Raw genomic sequence first — 17,732 nt, forward strand, 5'->3', positions numbered from 1 at the left:
TGGGGAGATTCAAGTTAAACTTTGACCTTTGCTCTTTTGGGACTCAGTGGACATTGCCTCAATTGGCTCTTGGAGTAATTTTGGTCGGAAAGTTTTATTACCGCTCTGTGTTTTCTCCGTTTGTGGATTTTTATTGTTATTTTACCTCTTCGTAACCAGGAAGTACCACTGAAATAAAAAACACAATAAATCAGAACTTTTAATACAAGTTAAGTCAAAGTAAATGACACTGTGATCCTTTGCAGGAATGTTCCTGACTTTCGTTAAGATCTCTCAGCCTACTTCATGCTGTCAGACGGGTTCTGTTCTGCTTCTGGCTCGTGAAATTGAGCTTAACTTTTTCTTGAAAAGTGATCAACCAAACTTAATTTGTGATTAAAGAAGAGCAGGTTGGTCTGATGTTAACTTTGATTCATAAAGTCAAAGTGTGACAAAGAAGCACAGACAGAAGAACAAAACAAAACATGTTTTCCAAAAGTTTCTAGAGCAAATATTTCAGCACACTTGAATTAAGACAAAAAATAATGAATCAGGTTGTTTTAAATCAGTTATTCTTGGATTCAGATATTAAAAGTATCAGTTACACTAACAAATTTCTCACTTAAACAGAAATAATGTTTCACTGCGAGTGAAACTAGTGCATTTTATCTGTATTCAACAATTATTTAGTTAAATTAAGCTTGAGGAGAAGCTACTCATAGGCTAATTTTGTGTTATTTCAAGTATGCAATGATATTTACCGTTACTTGGCGATATTTTGTGTTTTTGCAGTGTAAGGTTTCTAATCCCGGCAGCAGGAGGAGGTGATAAACTCTCTGAATGCTGGTGGATGGGAGCTAAACGGGTGAGGCCTCCTTTGCACTGCATGGATTAGGAAATATGTGTTTGCGCGTGGGGGTGGGGGGAGCTCAGAGGCTGCAGAGCGAGAGCCACGCTGAGCTACTTTTATGCACTTGTTGTGAGCCATTCTGAACCCGAGGGCCAGAGAAACGCCTAAAATGTAAAGGGGCTGGCAGTTGTCGGGGAAGGAGTGACGGCGGAGGGGAGGGCGGAGGTCACAGGGGCCACAGTGGGGGAGGAAGAGAGCGAGGCGCTCTGTGGAGACAGAGGAAGGTGGAGGAGTGTGTGCAGCAGGTGGCGGAGAGCGTGGGCTCAGTCTGAGCGACGGAGGGCAGCAGATTTACGTCGATTTAAGCAGGACGGGGGAGAGATTTCCAGGATCGCTAACGCAAAGTGATTTTTCTAAAAAGCATGTTTGGTTTCTGACTTCCTGTTCAGGTCCTCACAGGTTTAAGTCGGCTGAAGGTTTCTGGACGGACCCTGGAGAGATTAGAAAGATCAAACCGGTTCTCAGTGGACGCTTCTGATTTTCTTTCCTTTTTTCTTTTTCAAGAGAAATTAATTTTTTGAGGTGTAAATCTTTGACTTATATTGCAGAGGGACTTGGACAAAAATATCTTCAGGAATTTGCCTTAATGACTTTCGGATTAGGCTAAAAATCTGCTTTCATTTTATGAATTTAGAATCAGAAACTGTCAATTTACCCATAGAGATGCGTTTATATTTATATACAGCTCTGGAACAATTAGGAAACCACTTAAAATGATCAATTCCTCTGGTTTTAGTTTTTATGGGTAAAAAAGGTTTGAGTGAAACGAACTTTGTTCTTTTATTCTACAAACTACTGACAACATGTCTCTGAAATTACAAGCAAAAATGTAGCATTTATTTGGAGAAAATGAGAAAGGGGTAAAATAACAAAACACACGCAAAGCTTTCAAACCTCAAATAATGCAAAGAAAAAAAGTTCATATTCATTTAGAAACAATATCAATCTTTTGACTCAGGAAGAGTTCAGAAATATTAATATTTGGTGGAAAAACCAGGAGGTTTTCAATCAGAAAGTTCATTTTCAGTTTCATCTGACACTTTGTTCACTGAGACGTAACACCATGATGTGTTGTCAACAGAAAACTCCTTTATTCCTTCCACTTCTCCACAAGAAAAAGCTAAGAAATATACTAAGTTACTGATAGTTGTTCTCATTTATGATCTTTACATCTAAAAAACTATAAAAACTATGTCCTTCTTCCTCACAATTACTGTGCAAGAGATTATTATTTAGAAAATAATAATAATAATAATACAGATTTGTCAACAGTCTGTTCAGAGCTCAGTTCACCTTGTGCTTCTCATCTCAACCAGCAGCTCCGAGCTGAAAGTGGCGCCATCTGGCGGTAATCTGTGGAATTCCGCAAACTTCTCTTGTTTCTCTGTTCTCGTTTCATAGAAATTAAAAGTGCAGAAGGAAGGTAACAAATATAAAACACGCAAAGCAAAGAACAAAAAATTTATATTTCACTTTATTTATTTTCAGAAATAACACTATATAAAATATGGATAAAATTTAGGTTATTTTTCTACAGCTTCATATTAAAAACCTTTAAAATTTTTAAAATTTGACATTCATCCTACATTGACAAATAAATCAATTTGATAATTTCATCCAACCTGAAGTGAATCAGATGAACTCGATTTCATTTCCTTCTCTTTCAACATTTACCAAACACAAAAAAGATCAAACAGGAAACTAAAAACATAAAGTGAAATGATTAATAAACACAACAATGGAAAACTGTAATCTGAATAGAGGCTAAAACAAGACACTTTTAAATTGAAACAGGGTAAAACAAACCACAAAATGATAAACAAAAAACATAAACTGAACTCATTTTCTGCAGCCAAACAATCTACAAACTTAAATTAATAAATATTTAATGACTACACATTTACAAAACCACAAACCAACAGACACAAAACGAAGATTTAGTGAAAGTTCAGCGCTGGATTTGTTCTCAGTCCCCACGTCAATCTCTCCTATGAACTCAGACTAAAAAAATACTTTTATATTAAAAGGACCAGAGCGGTTCTGCGATGGCAGCACTTGTATCAAAGGTGCACATCTTTTTATTCTTTTTTGTAAATAATTAATATATATACTAGACATTATATGTTTGTAGTTCTACAATCGTATGGGGGGAAGGAGTAAAAATGTTGTTTGGTGCTTAAAATTAGGTTTTCATTTAAAAGTCAGATATTACAAAAAAGAGGAGATTTAATCCAGACTTTTTAAATGTTTCATGAAGAGAATTATTCCTTATGAGTCTGGATTTCTTTGCCAGCTGTAATATTTAGCTTGCTGTGAACAGTTCAGTGGTTTTTTGACATGTTTATAAAGATATTTACATCTCTGAGAGACATACAGTTGTTATACATCTACTCTCCAATTTTCAACAGAAAACCTTCAAGCTGCAGAATCTAAAGTTTATAAAAATAAGTCAAATAATCTGTAAAAAGGTTGATCTCACCCTGAGCTACGATTGCTATCTGAAGAAATGCACTGCTCCCCCACCAAAAACAGCCAATCAGAGGCAGAAGACAGGTTTTAGTGCTGTCAATCACCCACATGTAATCGCTGGTAAATGTGGTGATGGAAAATAAACAACTCACTGCTGCAGGAAAGCTGTTTACCTGCCATCATCAATGGTCATGCTGACTAGCCTGAGCATTCCCGACAGGCTATGCTAACGCCACACAGAGGGTGATTGACAACGCTAAGACCCGCCTCCTGATTCTGATTGGTTGTTTCTAGTGGGAGAAGGCAGCGAGCTCAGGTATTTTTTTCACAGATTATCTGTCTCATATTAAACTGGTGAAATAGCGACAGTTTCAACAAATAAGTTAATATATTTTTTATAAAAGTTACATACTGCAGCTTAAAGTCCGACAACGTCTGATTCTGACGATGGTTTGGAGACTCGACCCGCTTTCAGAAAAACGGTCAAGTTGAGCAGCTTTATAGCAGCCACTTCAAACCAAATGTCAGTAACTCAAGTTGAAGAAAGAAAATTTTACAAAGAAAACAATTTATAGGCCAAACTTTTCCAAACAAATGAGCACATATTGGTCAATAACGTCTTCAGTACAGTGTAAAAACCACAAATAGCTGCTTGTATTTATTTAGGCCCTGAAAAGAGCAGTAAAAAGCTTCAAGTTTTAAAATAATTAGATATACAGACACCAATACATACATATACATTTAGCAGTGTTTTTGGCTGATTTGTATAAAGTGATCACACAAAGTGTTTCATAGCAAGTGGGAAGGTTTGATTTAGAAATCAAACGTCCAACGAGTAAAAAGTTTGTCCTCAGTTCTTACTCAGATTAAATCAGAGTCCAGGAATAAGTGAATCCCGGCTTCAGTCCAAATGTGATCCAGTCTCAGGAAATCTGCTCTCAACCTGCCTATTCATATTTGATTCTCCCCTCAGAGAAGCGCTCGCTGCTGTTCTTCCTGGAGGAACGCCTGCTTCTCCATCAGCTTCCTGAACAGTCCCTGCCTGTTTCCCAGCAGCTCCGTGGGCTGGCCGCACTCGGCCACCCGCTGCTGGTCCAGGACGGCCACGGAGTCGGCGTTCTTGATGGTGGACAGGCGGTGAGCGATGACCATCACCGTCCTCCCTGTTCGTCAAGAGAGGGATTAGGGCTGCATCTAACGATTATTTTAGTTATTGATTAATCAATTAGTCTAACGAATAATCAATTATTCTGACGATTAATCAATTATTCTGATAGTATTTGTATATTCTTACAATTAGTCACTTACTCTGACGATTAATCAGTTATTCTGACAATCAATGACTAAAATTATTACAATATTTTGATAATTGATTATTCTCTAAATTAATCTCTCAAGTTAATACCTTACTAATCATTATATTAATCCAGTGCTTCTCAATTATTTTCCGTTACGCCCCCCTAGCAAGAAGAAAACTATTCGCGCCCCCCATTCCCCACCGTGACTATCCATCTCTGCATAACATTTTTTCCTTATTAACATTTTTTTCGCAGAAAAAACTCTAGCGGCTTATCGGCGTGATTGGGATGTAACGTATTTAAGTGACGCGCTAATTTATTTGGCTTCATGCTGTCCGCTGCGAGCATTTTTAGACACAGCAAACACAGCGGTCTTTCCTCTTCTCCAACTGTAGTCACAGTGAAGCCAAGCGCTAAATACGCTTCGTCGTATTTCCTCTTCTTAGCTTTCGGTTGACTTTCTGTTGTCTCATTATCTTTGTCTCTCTCCGCTTTTCTTTTCATCCCTGTGAAAAACTTTTTCATGTTGGGGGTTGTTGAATAACGGAGGCCATAGACAGAACGCAGTCGGAGCTTTTTGTTGAATTAACACTGCTAACCAAGGCAAACCTGTTGTCTTGTAAGTCATGAAATGTTGCACTGTCGCAAACGTGACAGAAGTAACAATGAGAGCGCCACTGCCGCCTACTGTGCGCAATTACACTTTATACTAGTACGGCCAAAAAAAAGCCTGTTCCCCAGGATCACACGCCCCCCCAGGTATCGCACCGCGCCCCCCAAAGGGGGCCCGCCCCACTATTTGAGAAGCACTGTATTAATCAATTAATTGTTGATTATTCTGATGCTTAATGGATTAATCAAATTTGGCTTAATTACTGCTCTGAGTATGTTGGTCTTTCAGCAAATTGCAAGTTTTAGAGTCTGAATATCCAGTTCATGACAAAAGCAGTTACTAAATTAGTTTATTATTTCAATAGCCAATTCAACACGATTAATTGTTTCAGTCCTCAGTGTGGTTAACCATGTGACCATGTGTTTATAGTTGCAACGACTAAATGAATGGTCTACCTTCCATGAGTCTCTCCAAAGCCTCCTGAACAAGGAACTCGTTCTCAGCATCCAAAGCACTGAAGTAAAGAAGAAATTATAAGTTTTTGTGAACATAATTTTGCTTTCAGAAGGCTAAAAGCTAAAAGCCACCAGTCAAAACACTGAAAGCAAAAACTCAGTCAGTCAGTCTAACCTGGTGGCCTCGTCTAACAGCAGGATCTTTGGGTTCTGAAAAAAAGAAACATTAAAATGACAAATTCATGTTTTTCAGGAAGAATTTCTCTACCAATTTGTAATTTATGCCCATTAGATACTTTTGTACCGTTTCTCGATGTAACCCTACTTTAATCTTCCTTACCCCTCTACTCCTCATTATGTACAGAAATAAAGAGGTAAATATACATCTTATGCATTGAAAACAACAGAAAACATGTGGTTACCTTGAGCAGAGCTCTGGCGATGGCTATCCTCTGCTTCTGACCACCTGACATCCAGACACAGATCAATGGTGAGTAAAAGCTGCATGCGAGCAGCGGCGGCTTTAATGTCGCCGTTATTTCCACACAAAAAAATCCCCAAACTCATTTACGCTTCTCTTTTCCAGAAGACTTTGTACGGCGCATACAGAGGCAAAACCAGACGATCACACATGCAGGAGTTCCGCGCAGGGTTGCTAGGTAACAGGCCTGTGCCAGGCTGGGGTTGCTAGGTAACAGGCCTGTGCGAGGCTGGGGTTGCTAGGTAACGATGGAACGTGGCTTAAAGGGGCGGTATCACGTGAAAGTGACTTTTTTGAGCTTTCCAGCATGTCATAATGTTATTCCATTATTTTTATGACGTAAAGCACTTTGAAATGCCTTTTTGCTGAAATGTGCCATACAAATAAAATTTGATTGATTGATTGATCGATCAAAAGCATACCCGGAGTGTTGCCTTGATGCATTAATGCGTCCATTAATGCATGGAGATCAAATACTTTAATCTGCCGTGGCAACCATTCAGCTGAGTCCATTATATGAGCCGCTTCTCAGTGCAATGCTAGCAAAACGTTAAAGAGCTAAATGAGGAGCGATTTTGTGATCACTTCCTGAACAAGGCGGAGTTTCACAAAATCAAGAGTTTTTAAAGAGACAGTGGCCCAATTTCAAGGCGCTAAATTACAAACGTAAATTCCTTTTAAGTCATATTTGATATATATACCATTTTTATAACAACTTAAGACAGCAGTGTTACTTGATTGTGCTATAAAATGGCACCATACAGCTGGAAAATACATAATACTGCCCCTTCAACAATCTGGAGGTTTTGAAATGGCTCATTTTCCAGACACCAAAAAAACTATTAACTTATTGCCAAAAATGGCTGGATGGTTTTTTTAAGCGCTTGGTCTGTTTTTAGAAGCAGTTGAGACCCAACTGGAAGCACAGAAAATGTGCAAAATGTGAATTTTGCGTAATAGGTCCCCTTTAAAGCGTGGCTCTTAATCCAACCTATTGCTGCTCCAGTTCCTCACCTGACAGCAGCACTCCTTTCTCCCCCACCAGTGTGTCAAAGCCTTTGGGAAAGCTCTGGATGAAGTCATAGGCGTTGGCCACTCTGGCGGCGCTGTGGATGTCCTGAATAGTCACAGCGTCTGGGTCGACGGCGCCGTATGCAATGTTATCTCTGATGGAGCAGGAAAACAAAACTGGCTCCTGGAACAGACAAAACACAGTGACTACTGTATTCTCCTGTAAAGCCTGAGTCCTTTAAGCTGCTTTCCAGTCTGGTCTTTAATTACCTGGCTGACAGTCCCGATGTGATTCCTGAGCCAGTAGGGATTCAGATCCCTGATGTCATGACCGTCTATGGTAATGGTACCTGGAGAAGAGAGACGTTTCATAAGACGCTGCAATGTCCATTAACTTGGCAGAAGACATTCATTCACAGGCTGCACTAGTGCTGCTAAATCGATTTTATCCATTAATCCAATTTTTGGATTGTGATTATTTAATGTTTGGAAAATATGGATTTGATTGTAGGCTCAATGTCTGCCATCTTGTCTGAAAAGCGTTTTTTTTTTTTTTTTATTCAGATGTTTCTTTCTGGTAAAATTACATCTTTACTGTGCCAATAGTATGACTGTAGTCTCGTAATTTCACCAGAATTCTCGTACAGCTCAATGAAGTGATGATTGAAAGAAGTCATTTGTAATTTCTTTCTAAAAAGAGAGAGCGAAAAAAAAAACCCATTTTAATAAGAAAACAATCTGATCTGGCATGAAATATATCAGTTTTTATTTTTAGTCATGTCGCACAACCCTAAGCTGACCAGTAAAGCTGTAGTTTGCACTTTTGCCTAGTGGGATCAGTTTAAAACCAGCCTGGAGTCTTTCTAGCATTTTCTTCATGAACATACATTTTCGCCAGAGTCCAGAAACATAAATGCTAGATTAACTGAGCGCTCTAAATCATTCTTAATACTTTGTCGCCAACCATGAAAGATGAGCAGGGAAAGAAACGGACATTTATTTACTCTTACCAGCATGTGGGTCATACAGCCTGAGCAGCAGAGACACCAGGGAGGACTTCCCCGAGCCACTGGGCCCCACCACGGCCATGATGGTTCCCGCTGGCACCACGAGGTTCAGATTCTGGAAAATAGGAGCGTCCTTCCGTGTCGGGTAGGAAAAAGAGACATCGGAGAACTCTAGCTGGCCTTTGAGCTGATCTGGAGAAAGGATCCGTCCCTCTGGAAATGAGCGGAGTAAATAAAAACAGATCATCTGAAATATTGTTACAAGAAAAGCAAAGTAATGGAGAAGATGGTTTTAGCCAAAAAGCATAACCTAAAGTAGGTATTTATTTTTAAAACATTTTAAATAAATACCTACGTAACAAACAAGTTATGTAACATTTGTTGCTTTAAACAAGTTTTATTTGGCCGAGGGCAGAAACGGCCCTTTAATATGTAAAGTTTGCAGTCAACTGGTCTAACACATTAAAACTTAATAAAACAGTTTTATTTTAACAGTGTTATAGCTGTGAAGTTTCTTAAAAAGTGTTTATTTTTAAGTGTGGTTATCATTAATGTTGTGCTTTTTAGCTATGTTTAATCTTACAACTTAACTGCTGTTAACTGTTCATTAGTCGCCATCAGCCTGTAGTTTGTTTAGAGTTATTTATTATATTTTATTGCATGTATAGAGGCAGAAGCTGCTGGACTGATGTTAAACACTGTCTTGTTAAAATAAACACAGTGAACCTGAACGTGTCTGTGGTGAAAGTCAACCTACTGGACCTGAGACGAACATTGAAAGGTTACACTTTCTTTTTAATGTGGCGTGTAGTTTAGTGTAGTTGAAGGGGTTTTGACAAAAACAAACAAATATAAGCATCTTACTTTTAGTAGTTTTTCCTGTGCTGCACTTTTTACTTTTACTTGAGTAATTTTACTATGAAATATTTCTGTTTTTAACCAAAGAATTAAAAACAAAAGTGTTTTAACCAAAAACTCACCAGACACACACCTGCAGTTTCATAAGTTTTATATTGAAAGAAACTTAAATTATTTCACCTGGTTTTGTTATTTTTGTTACATGTCAGAATTATTGTCAGTAATTTGAACTTAACTTTATATTTTGGTCAGTCTGATGATGTAATTTTTAGATGTGAAATGATGAATAATTTAATCAGTTACTCAGTACTAGAGTAGACATTTTATCAAATACTTTTTTCTGTTAGTTGAGTAATTTCTTGAATGGCTACTGTTTACGTTTATTTGAGTAAAATACGCTGAAGTAGTGCTACTGTTTCTTGGCTACTCTGCCCGCCTCTGCTAACGGATAAGAGAAGAACAATCTGTGTTTACGAACCATTTAGAGGAAACTCAGGCTTCCTGTCCAGCAGCTCCCAGAGTCTGGCTCCGGCTCCAAAACCTTTCATCAGCTCTGAATAGAACGAACTTAGACCTGCACACGCACACACACCCCGTCAGTCGCGAACCCTGTGTGTCACACATGCTGCATCAGAGAGCAGTCATGGAGTTACCTGCGATGCTGATGCCCACCCAGAAGGTGTACATGAGGAAGGAGGAGAGCTCCCCCACCGTCATGTGCTGACTGGCCGTCAGGAGGCCTCCTTTGTAGAGCACCGACAGGATCATGAGGTTACCGCTCAGACCAGTCTGGGACATAAACACATTCATCGGTTCACTTAATGACAGCAGCATATCTGGTGCAACTGACAGTGATTACACAAAGAGAACTTGCTAAAAGTCTCCATGACAAAACTTCCCCTTGATACGACCGACTAATAAAAATTACAAACCAAAAAAAAACACACAGCTTGAGATAAAATCCAGCTGGAGAATTGGTTGTTGTCTAATCCTGGTCCTCAAGGCTCACTGTCCTACATGTTGTAGAGGTTTCCCTGCTTTCATGTGTCTGATTCAACTGATTGCAGTTCAGCAAACGCCTGTTAGTCAGTCATCAATTGAAATCAGCTGAAGCAAGGAAATACCTAAAACATGCAGGGCGGTGAGCCTTGAGAACCAGGGTTGGGAAACACTGGTCAGCCGGGGTTGCTAGGTTGAACATGACTCAACAATGAGGACGTTTCAAAAACGGCTCATTTTCCAGACACCAAAAAATGAACCTGCCAAAAAGCGGCTGGATGTTGTTGTTTTTTTAAGTTCTTGGTTTACTTATAGAAGCAGTAGAAACTCAAATGGAAGTATGAAAATGTACAAAATTAGAAATTTACTTTACAATACTCCTGTAATAGAAGAGTACTATTCAGTGGTTCAGTGTTGTAAAAACAGAGCAGAATCCTTTGGTAATACCTCCTGTTGTAACTGTGGATTTGCGTCACGACTGTTGCCACACTTACCACTCCAAAGAACCCGGCTCGGATGAAGGCCTCCTTCTTGGCCAGGCTCAGGACGAAGTCCGTCTTCTGTGTGTACTTGTCGACCTCTGACAGCTCCTTGCCAAAGGCCCGAACCGTCCGAATGTTGCTGATCCGCTCCTCCGCCAGCTGCAGGCACGGATTTATTAGGGCTTATTAAACTTTATCTCCAGTTTTAATTAAGTTACAACAAGCAGAGCGGGTTTTAAATCACATCGATACAAACTGAGGGCTGAGCAAACACTGGTTTGAAAAGGGTCATGTTAAAATAAGAGAAGAAAAACGTAACACTGAGCATAAAAACAAATCAGCATAAAGTAAAAAGAAACAACCTGAAACCACCTTCTGCTGCCAGCCTGCGTACCTGTGTCGCTTGTGCAAGTGCGTCTTGTGTTCGTTTGGAGATGGAGCGAAGGTATCGACCATAGATGATAGCAAGAATGGTGATGGGAGGAACAATCATCAAAACGAAACTCGCAAGACTGGGAGACACATAGAACTGGAAGAAAACAATGATAAAGATGGAATTAATGGAAAAACAAACAAAAACAGCAGTATAAAGACATCAAGAGACTAATTAAAGGCATATTGTGGTAAGATTTTTATAAGGGACACACAAAGATAGATTCTGTAGATATTGTATATTTCTTCAAATTGAGTCGATTTCAGTGCCGAATCCAAACTAGTTTCTTTCAGACTTGCTAAATGCAATAAACTGATCATTAAAATGCATTTGTCCTCACAAACAGGGCTTAACTTTCTCAAAGAAATAATCAGAAACTTTCTCAACTAAACCAGACCAGCGACTCCTCGTGATTCAGAGGTGTAAATAAGTCCAACAACATATTCATATTATAATGCCAGTCAAATTGAGTCGATCTATGAAAATTTGTTAATTGGTGGGATATAATTAAACTGAACTGGATTGAAGCAACAGAGCTGTTGGTGTGTTGTGAATGTCAAAAGCTTGCAGTCTAATAATAATAAAAAGATCAGTGATCTCCTCATTCTGACTGCAGGGACTGATAAGTAGTTTCAGGGAATCCTTTCACTTCCTCGTTATTGAAAAACATGAGAGCAAACCTTGTATTTTCTGACTTACTTTCTTTTAGGTGAAAAAAGAGAAAGCAAATAATTTAATGAAATAGAACAAGTTTTTAAAGGAATGAGTTAAAGAAATCTAAGAAATATAAAGCAGGCAGAGCAGGTAGCAAAAGAAAATAACCAGAAACGATCCATTTCCTTTTAGGTATAATTAGCTTTCCTTTTTTAGTCACTTTTCTGAAACTCACTTCACTTATTCAGGAAGGACATAATGAAGAGGACAAGACAATGAAAACTATTCCAAGTACGGAGCGATTAATACGCTCAGTTTGCTAAGTTTGCTGCTATTAGCAGAATGACCACAACCTGAACATGTGGGATGTTTACACAAAATACCGTCCAAAGTATCACCAAGGTAAGTGTCTCTACCGTGCCTCCTTGAACAGGTCAGGTTAGGAAACGTCTACAGGCCACACAAAACATGTTCATTACAAAATCATTCTCACATGAAGAAATTTCAGTCAGTTCTGTTGATTTTGAGGTCTGGCGACCTGCCAGGCTTATACTATACCGGGGAAAAGCAGAAGTGGAGCATCCTGCACAATGAACCAGAATCCAGTAAGTAGTTCCTGGATCATAAGTCTAAAACCAGCTGACCAAACGTGTTGGAACTTGGCTTGGGTTGCTAGGTAACGGGCTAGGCTTAATCGGGGTTGCTGGGTAACGGCACGGTGCCCGTTGAATTTGACTCAACAATCCGGAGGTTTCAGAACAGCTCATTTTCCAGACACTAAAAAACATGAACTTACTGTCAAAAATTGGCTGGTGATTATTTTTAAGTGCTTGGGTTTTTAAAATAAGTTGAGACCAAAGTGGACATACAAAAAAGTATAAATTTTGGATTATTGGTCCCCCGCTTTAAAATTTTTTTAACATTCGGTGGCATTAACATCTTTCTTTCAGATTCTTAAAACTGCTCTCTTTCCTGCCCCGAAGTGGCTGCAGCCTGTTTGTTCAGATTGAGACGGGACTTACCATCATGCTGACGCCGCCCGCTGCCTGAGCGACGGCTCTCAGCCCGTCTGACAGGTTGTCTGTGATGGAATTTCCCACCACTGACGTGTCAGACGACAACCTGTTGATGAGCTCGCCAGTCCTGTTCTTGTCAAAAAAACCCACTTCCTGCCTGAGGACGGCAGAGAAAACCGCTGCTCGGAGATTACGGACTATCTGCTGGCCTGGCGTGAGAGGACAGGAAACATTATTTAGACAATTTATTAATAAAACAGATTTTTTTAAAAACTGCAGGTTTTCAATTTGAGCATTATTTTATACGATATTAGAAATACATTAAAATAAACTGATAATACAATTAATTTTAAAAATGCAAATAAACACCACACTGCCTAAAATGAAATAGAATATAATTCCTTTAGTGAACCGCTGGAGACGGTTATTATTTGTAGCAATGGATTCATTAACATCAACAAGGGAAAAACTGATCTCTGCCTGCTCGACTTAACAGTACAGAATCAGCTCATCTATTGATATTATTTGGATTAACTGATTAATAATTGGACAAAAAAGGATGCCAGCAGGAGATTTTGTCTACATAAGTTGAACCAAGTGAAGCTCAAACTGCCACTTGAGGATTTGAACATATTTACAGACACAAGTGTTTAGTTTTTAAACACAAAATGTATTTATTTTTCATTCAGTTTCGTTTTAATTACTGCTCGGAGTGCGTTGTTCTTTAGTTAACTTTAGTTATTTCAATAATCAATTAATCCGACTAATTGTTTCAGCCTTGCTCGATGTAAAACAATGCTGTGTACGTAAGAGATTTGTCTGTTTCTAAGTAATGACCGACGTCTTCAAGCGACTCCTTCATTAAATTGACTCACCTGACGCTTCCATGAGGTAAACTCTGGCAGCGTTCGCCGCGCCGCCGCACAGGAAAACCCCGGTCAGCATGAGGCAGAGGGACGTCAGAGAGGCCGTCATCGTCTCCGTGTCTGCGCTGGACGTGTAGATGGTGTCTATGACTCGGCCCAGGAAGAAGGGAGCCGACATGGTCACGGCGCTGGAGACGGTGAGGAAGCCAACGCCGGCTGGAGGAGCAAGAAGCCAAAAACATGCAGGAAGAAATCTGGATTAAAAACTAAGCAGTCTCATGTTTTTTTCAGGGAATGATCACCAAGCAGTGAACACAGGTTACAGTTTCGATGCGTTTGGGCAACGGAGCATCCAAAATGTACAGAAATAACTGCTGAAAATTACACAAATTGATGAACTTTGTAGAAGTTACAGGACTTAAGGGCTTCCTGAAACAAAAATGCCAGCCTCCTGTGTTGTTTCTCTCAACACAGAGAAACAAAATTTTTTTCAGCAAGATGAGGGTCGAGCAGTGCTAAAGGTCTTCTGCTAACCTCTACCACAGGCCGACACATTATATAGGAAACCAGGGTAACACATTATTACACAGGTTGTAAATAAGACATAGGTCATGACACTGTCATAAACATGAGTAAATCTTCATGGATATTTATTACTGTTGTCATAAAGTTTCATTTGATAACTAAAGACACTTTTAATACAAAGTTGACATTATTCAAATTGTTATGACAACTTGACATTAACCAAGAAATCATGATCTGACATAAATTTGTTATAAAAGTATTACTGATTCAACTTTAGCTTTAATAACATACAGCTACAGTTAGGGCCAGAAATATTTGGACAGTAACACAATATTTGTGAGTTGGGCTCTGCATGCCACCGCATTGGATTTGAAATGAAACCGCTACAACAGAATTCAAGTGCAGATTGTAACGTTTAATTTAAAGGGTTGAACAAAAATATGTGATAGAAAATGTAGGAATTGTACACATTTGTTTACAAACACTCCACATTTTAGGAGCTCAAAAGTAATTGGACATATAAACATAACCCAAACAAAAAAGTTTTTTCTCAATATTTTGTTGCGAATCCTTTGGAGGCAATCACTGCCTTAAGTCTGGAACCCATGGACATCACCAAACGCTGGGTTTCCTCCTTCTTAATGCTTTGCCAGGCCTTTACAGCCGCAGCCTTCAGGTCTTGCTTGTTAGTGGGTCTTTCCGTCTGAAGTCTGGATTTGAGCAAGTGAAATGCATGCTCAATTGGGTTAAGATCTGGTGATTGACTTGGCCATTGCAGAATATTCCACCTTTTTGCTCTCATGAACTCCTGGGTAGCTTTGGCTGTATGCTTGGGGTCATTATCCATCTGTACTGTGAAGCGCCGTCCAATCAACTTTGCAGCATTTGGCTGAATCTGGGCTGACAGTATTTCCCGGTACACTTCAGAATTCATCCGGCTACTCTTGTCTGCTGTTATGTCATCAATAAACACAAGTGACCCAGTGCCATTGAAAGCCATGCATGCCCATGCCATGACGTTGCCTCCACCATGTTTTACAGAGGATGTGGTGTGCCTTGGATCATGTGCCGTTCCCTTTCTTCTCCAAACTTTTTTCTTCCCATCATTCTGGTACAGGTTGATCTTTGTCTCATCTGTCCATAGAATACTTTTCCAGAACTGGGCTGGCTTCTTGAGGTGATTTTGGGCAAATTTAACTCTGGCCTGTCTATTTTTGGAATTGATGAATGGTTTGCATCTACATGTGAACCCTTTGTATTTGCTTTCATGGAGTCTTCTCTTTACTGTTGACTTAGAGACAGATACACCTACTTCTCTGAGAGTGTTCTGGACCTCAGTTGATGTTGTGAACGGGTTCTTCTTCACCAAAGAAAGTATGCGGCGATCATCCACCACCGTTGTCTTCCGTGGCCGCCCAGGCCTTTTTGAGTTCCCAAGCTCACCAGTCAATTCCTTTTTCCTCAGAATGTACCAGACTGTTGATTTTGCTACTCCAAGCATGTCTGCCATCTCTGTGATGGATTTTTTCTTTTTTTTCAGCCTCAGGATGTTCTGCTTCACCTCAATTGAGAGCTCCTTTGACCGCATGTTGTCTGGTCACAGCAACAGCTTCCAAATGCAAAACCACACACCTGGAAACAACCCCAGACCTTTTAACTACTTACTTGATTACAGGTTAACGAGGGAAAGGCCTTTTGAGTTACTTGCAGCCTTTAGAGTCCATTGTCCAATTACTTTTGGTCCCTTGAAAAAGAGGAGGCTATGCATTACAGAGCTATGATTCCTAAATCCTTTCTCTGATTTGGATGTGGAAACTCTCATATTGCAGCTGGGAGTGTGCACTTTCAGCCCATATTATATATAAATTGTATTTCTGAACATATTTTTGTCAACAGCTAAAATAACAAAACCTGTGTCACTGTCCAAATATTTCTGGCCCTAACTGTACATATTTTTTAAAGTTTAACCAGTAATATTTTATGGTGAAAATGTATGTGGACAACACTTCAAAGCTATAACGTTCAGTAAGATATTAATTACTTCATGTGCAAAATGTAGCAAGTCACCTGGGCCAAACTTTAGAAATGGCTTTTTCAAAGGGGAGACCGGGAGATTTTTAAATTTTTTTATAAATGCATTTTTTCCCCAGACATTGTTCTTGATATAAGTGTCAGAGGCCTTTATCAGACGAGTTGTAATAATATTTTGGGATGTTTATGAATATAAATAGTACTCAAGGATTTGAAAATTATGAATGTATAGCATTTTTGGGGGAATAACATGGAGCTCCTGGCCAAGGGATGTTTTAAACCGACCAAAAGTAGTTCTTATTAATTTTTACACGTTAATGCACTGTAGTTTCCATTAGTTCAATATATTTGTCTTTAGTGAATAGGGCACCAAATCAGTCTCCAGCCCAGGTGAGTTGAGAATCCCTCAAATCACTGTAATAGTAACTAATATGCTGCTTTTAGTATGAAGTGATGAATCTATGGAGCCTGTTATCTGCAGGTTACCTGCTAGTCTCCATCTCTCCGGCTGAGCGAGACCCAGAACCCGTTTCACATCATCCATAGGGACGGCGGCCCGCTGGCTCTCGGCGGACCCAGCAGGTGTGGAGGCCGCCGACGAGCTGGCGAAAGCAGCAGGTGTGTGAGCGACAGTCCGTCCACGGAGCGAAGAGAGTCCGCCGGTCAACGCGCTGCAGGACGAGACGGAGAGGACGTGGCTGGGTGGCGGACACGCGGAGGGCTTCAGGCCGGCGGACAGCCTCCTCCTCCGGTGGGCGGCTGAGAGGAGGGCCCGGTGCTCCAGGCACAGCAACCTGGACTGCGCCAGCTTTAGTTTATTGAAGTGCATCCTGTTCATGCGAATTAAAAGCCTCATTGTCCCCGATTTGATTCAGCAAATCAAGTGATAATATCGATGTCTCATTCAGAACCGCTGACTGACTGATTCGGTCCAGTCCAAGCAGAGTCCCTCAGCACTCCATATCCTCGGCTATGACGCTTGTCGGCGCTACATTGCGGGGTCTTCTGGACCGTTACTGTAGGCTTTATCAGCCACTGACAGCCGCCTTTCACCCAGTTTATCTCTTATCGCTGACCAGCTCCCAACACCCCGCTGCTGCCCGTCACTATCATCTGGGCCGAAGGCCCGGCCGCCTGGAGCGCAAACAACCGCCGGAACACCCCCACCAAATTCAAGCTAAATCCACCTGGAAGGAGCTGGAGTCACGCAAACATTAAAGGTGACCCTCTTCGGCTCGCAGTTTACAGAAACTCTTGGTACATCCGCCTCGGTGAGGATGATGATGTAAGAAAACTTTCCTAGGCAGAACGAAACGAACCCAGAGCGAAGAAGCTCGAACACAACGCGGTTCTTCTCATTCTTTTTGTTAAATAGCGGTTGCTAAGCAACGTTTCAGTGCGCATTACCGCCATCAACTGGGCTGGAGTGTTATGGGAGCCAGAGCGCGGATGAGGGAACACTTTACTCTTAGCATCAGTTTCACAAGTAGATTTACTTTTACTTGAGTAAAATTATTATGACGAAGTACTACTATCTGAGTAAAAGTTCTGACCACTATTACCCACTTTGACTAACTTCATAAAATGAAGAATAAACATATTTATTATTATTATTATTATTATTATTATTATTATTATTATTATT

At 40.1% G+C, this 17,732-nt stretch overlaps 1 protein-coding gene and 1 long non-coding RNA gene across 2 annotated transcripts; one reads left to right on the forward strand and one right to left on the reverse strand.

Annotated features, from left to right (window-relative positions):
- Window positions 1–1,057: 1,057 nt before the first annotated feature.
- Window positions 1,058–6,757, forward strand: LOC129364453 (uncharacterized). Its single transcript, XR_008606440.1, has 4 exons — window positions 1,058–1,233; window positions 4,332–4,495; window positions 5,699–6,214; window positions 6,311–6,757. It is a non-coding gene; the product is annotated as an uncharacterized LOC129364453 (long non-coding RNA).
- abcb10 (ATP-binding cassette, sub-family B (MDR/TAP), member 10) lies at window positions 2,346–17,423 on the reverse strand. Its single transcript, XM_055037085.1, has 14 exons — window positions 16,574–17,423; window positions 13,541–13,747; window positions 12,672–12,874; window positions 10,957–11,091; window positions 10,575–10,721; window positions 9,735–9,870; window positions 9,560–9,655; window positions 8,227–8,436; window positions 7,487–7,566; window positions 7,220–7,400; window positions 6,147–6,190; window positions 5,900–5,934; window positions 5,725–5,783; window positions 2,346–4,521 (listed from the first exon to the last, which is right to left on the reverse strand). The coding sequence occupies exons 1-14, from the start codon at window positions 16,941–16,943 to the stop codon at window positions 4,328–4,330; spliced, it is 2,097 nt and encodes a 698-aa protein (XP_054893060.1). The 5' UTR covers window positions 16,944–17,423; the 3' UTR covers window positions 2,346–4,327.
- Between the last annotated feature and the right edge of the window lie 309 nt (window positions 17,424–17,732).

This window comes from Poeciliopsis prolifica, unplaced genomic scaffold (genome assembly GCF_027474105.1).
Source record: "Poeciliopsis prolifica strain line A6 unplaced genomic scaffold, Auburn_PproV2 SCAFFOLD011, whole genome shotgun sequence".
NCBI lineage: Eukaryota > Metazoa > Chordata > Actinopteri > Cyprinodontiformes > Poeciliidae > Poeciliopsis > Poeciliopsis prolifica.

Coding starts and splice junctions, on each gene's coding strand:
- abcb10 (XM_055037085.1), bottom strand. CDS start 16,943: ATGAGGCTTTTAATTCGCATGAACAGGATGCACTTCAATAAACTAAAG. Junction 13,748..16,573: donor GGAGAGATGGAGACTAGCAG/GTAACCTGCAGA, acceptor TTGCTCCTCCAG/CCGGCGTTGGCTTCCTCACC. Junction 12,875..13,540: donor TTACCTCATGGAAGCGTCAG/GTGAGTCAATTT, acceptor CTCTCACGCCAG/GCCAGCAGATAGTCCGTAAT.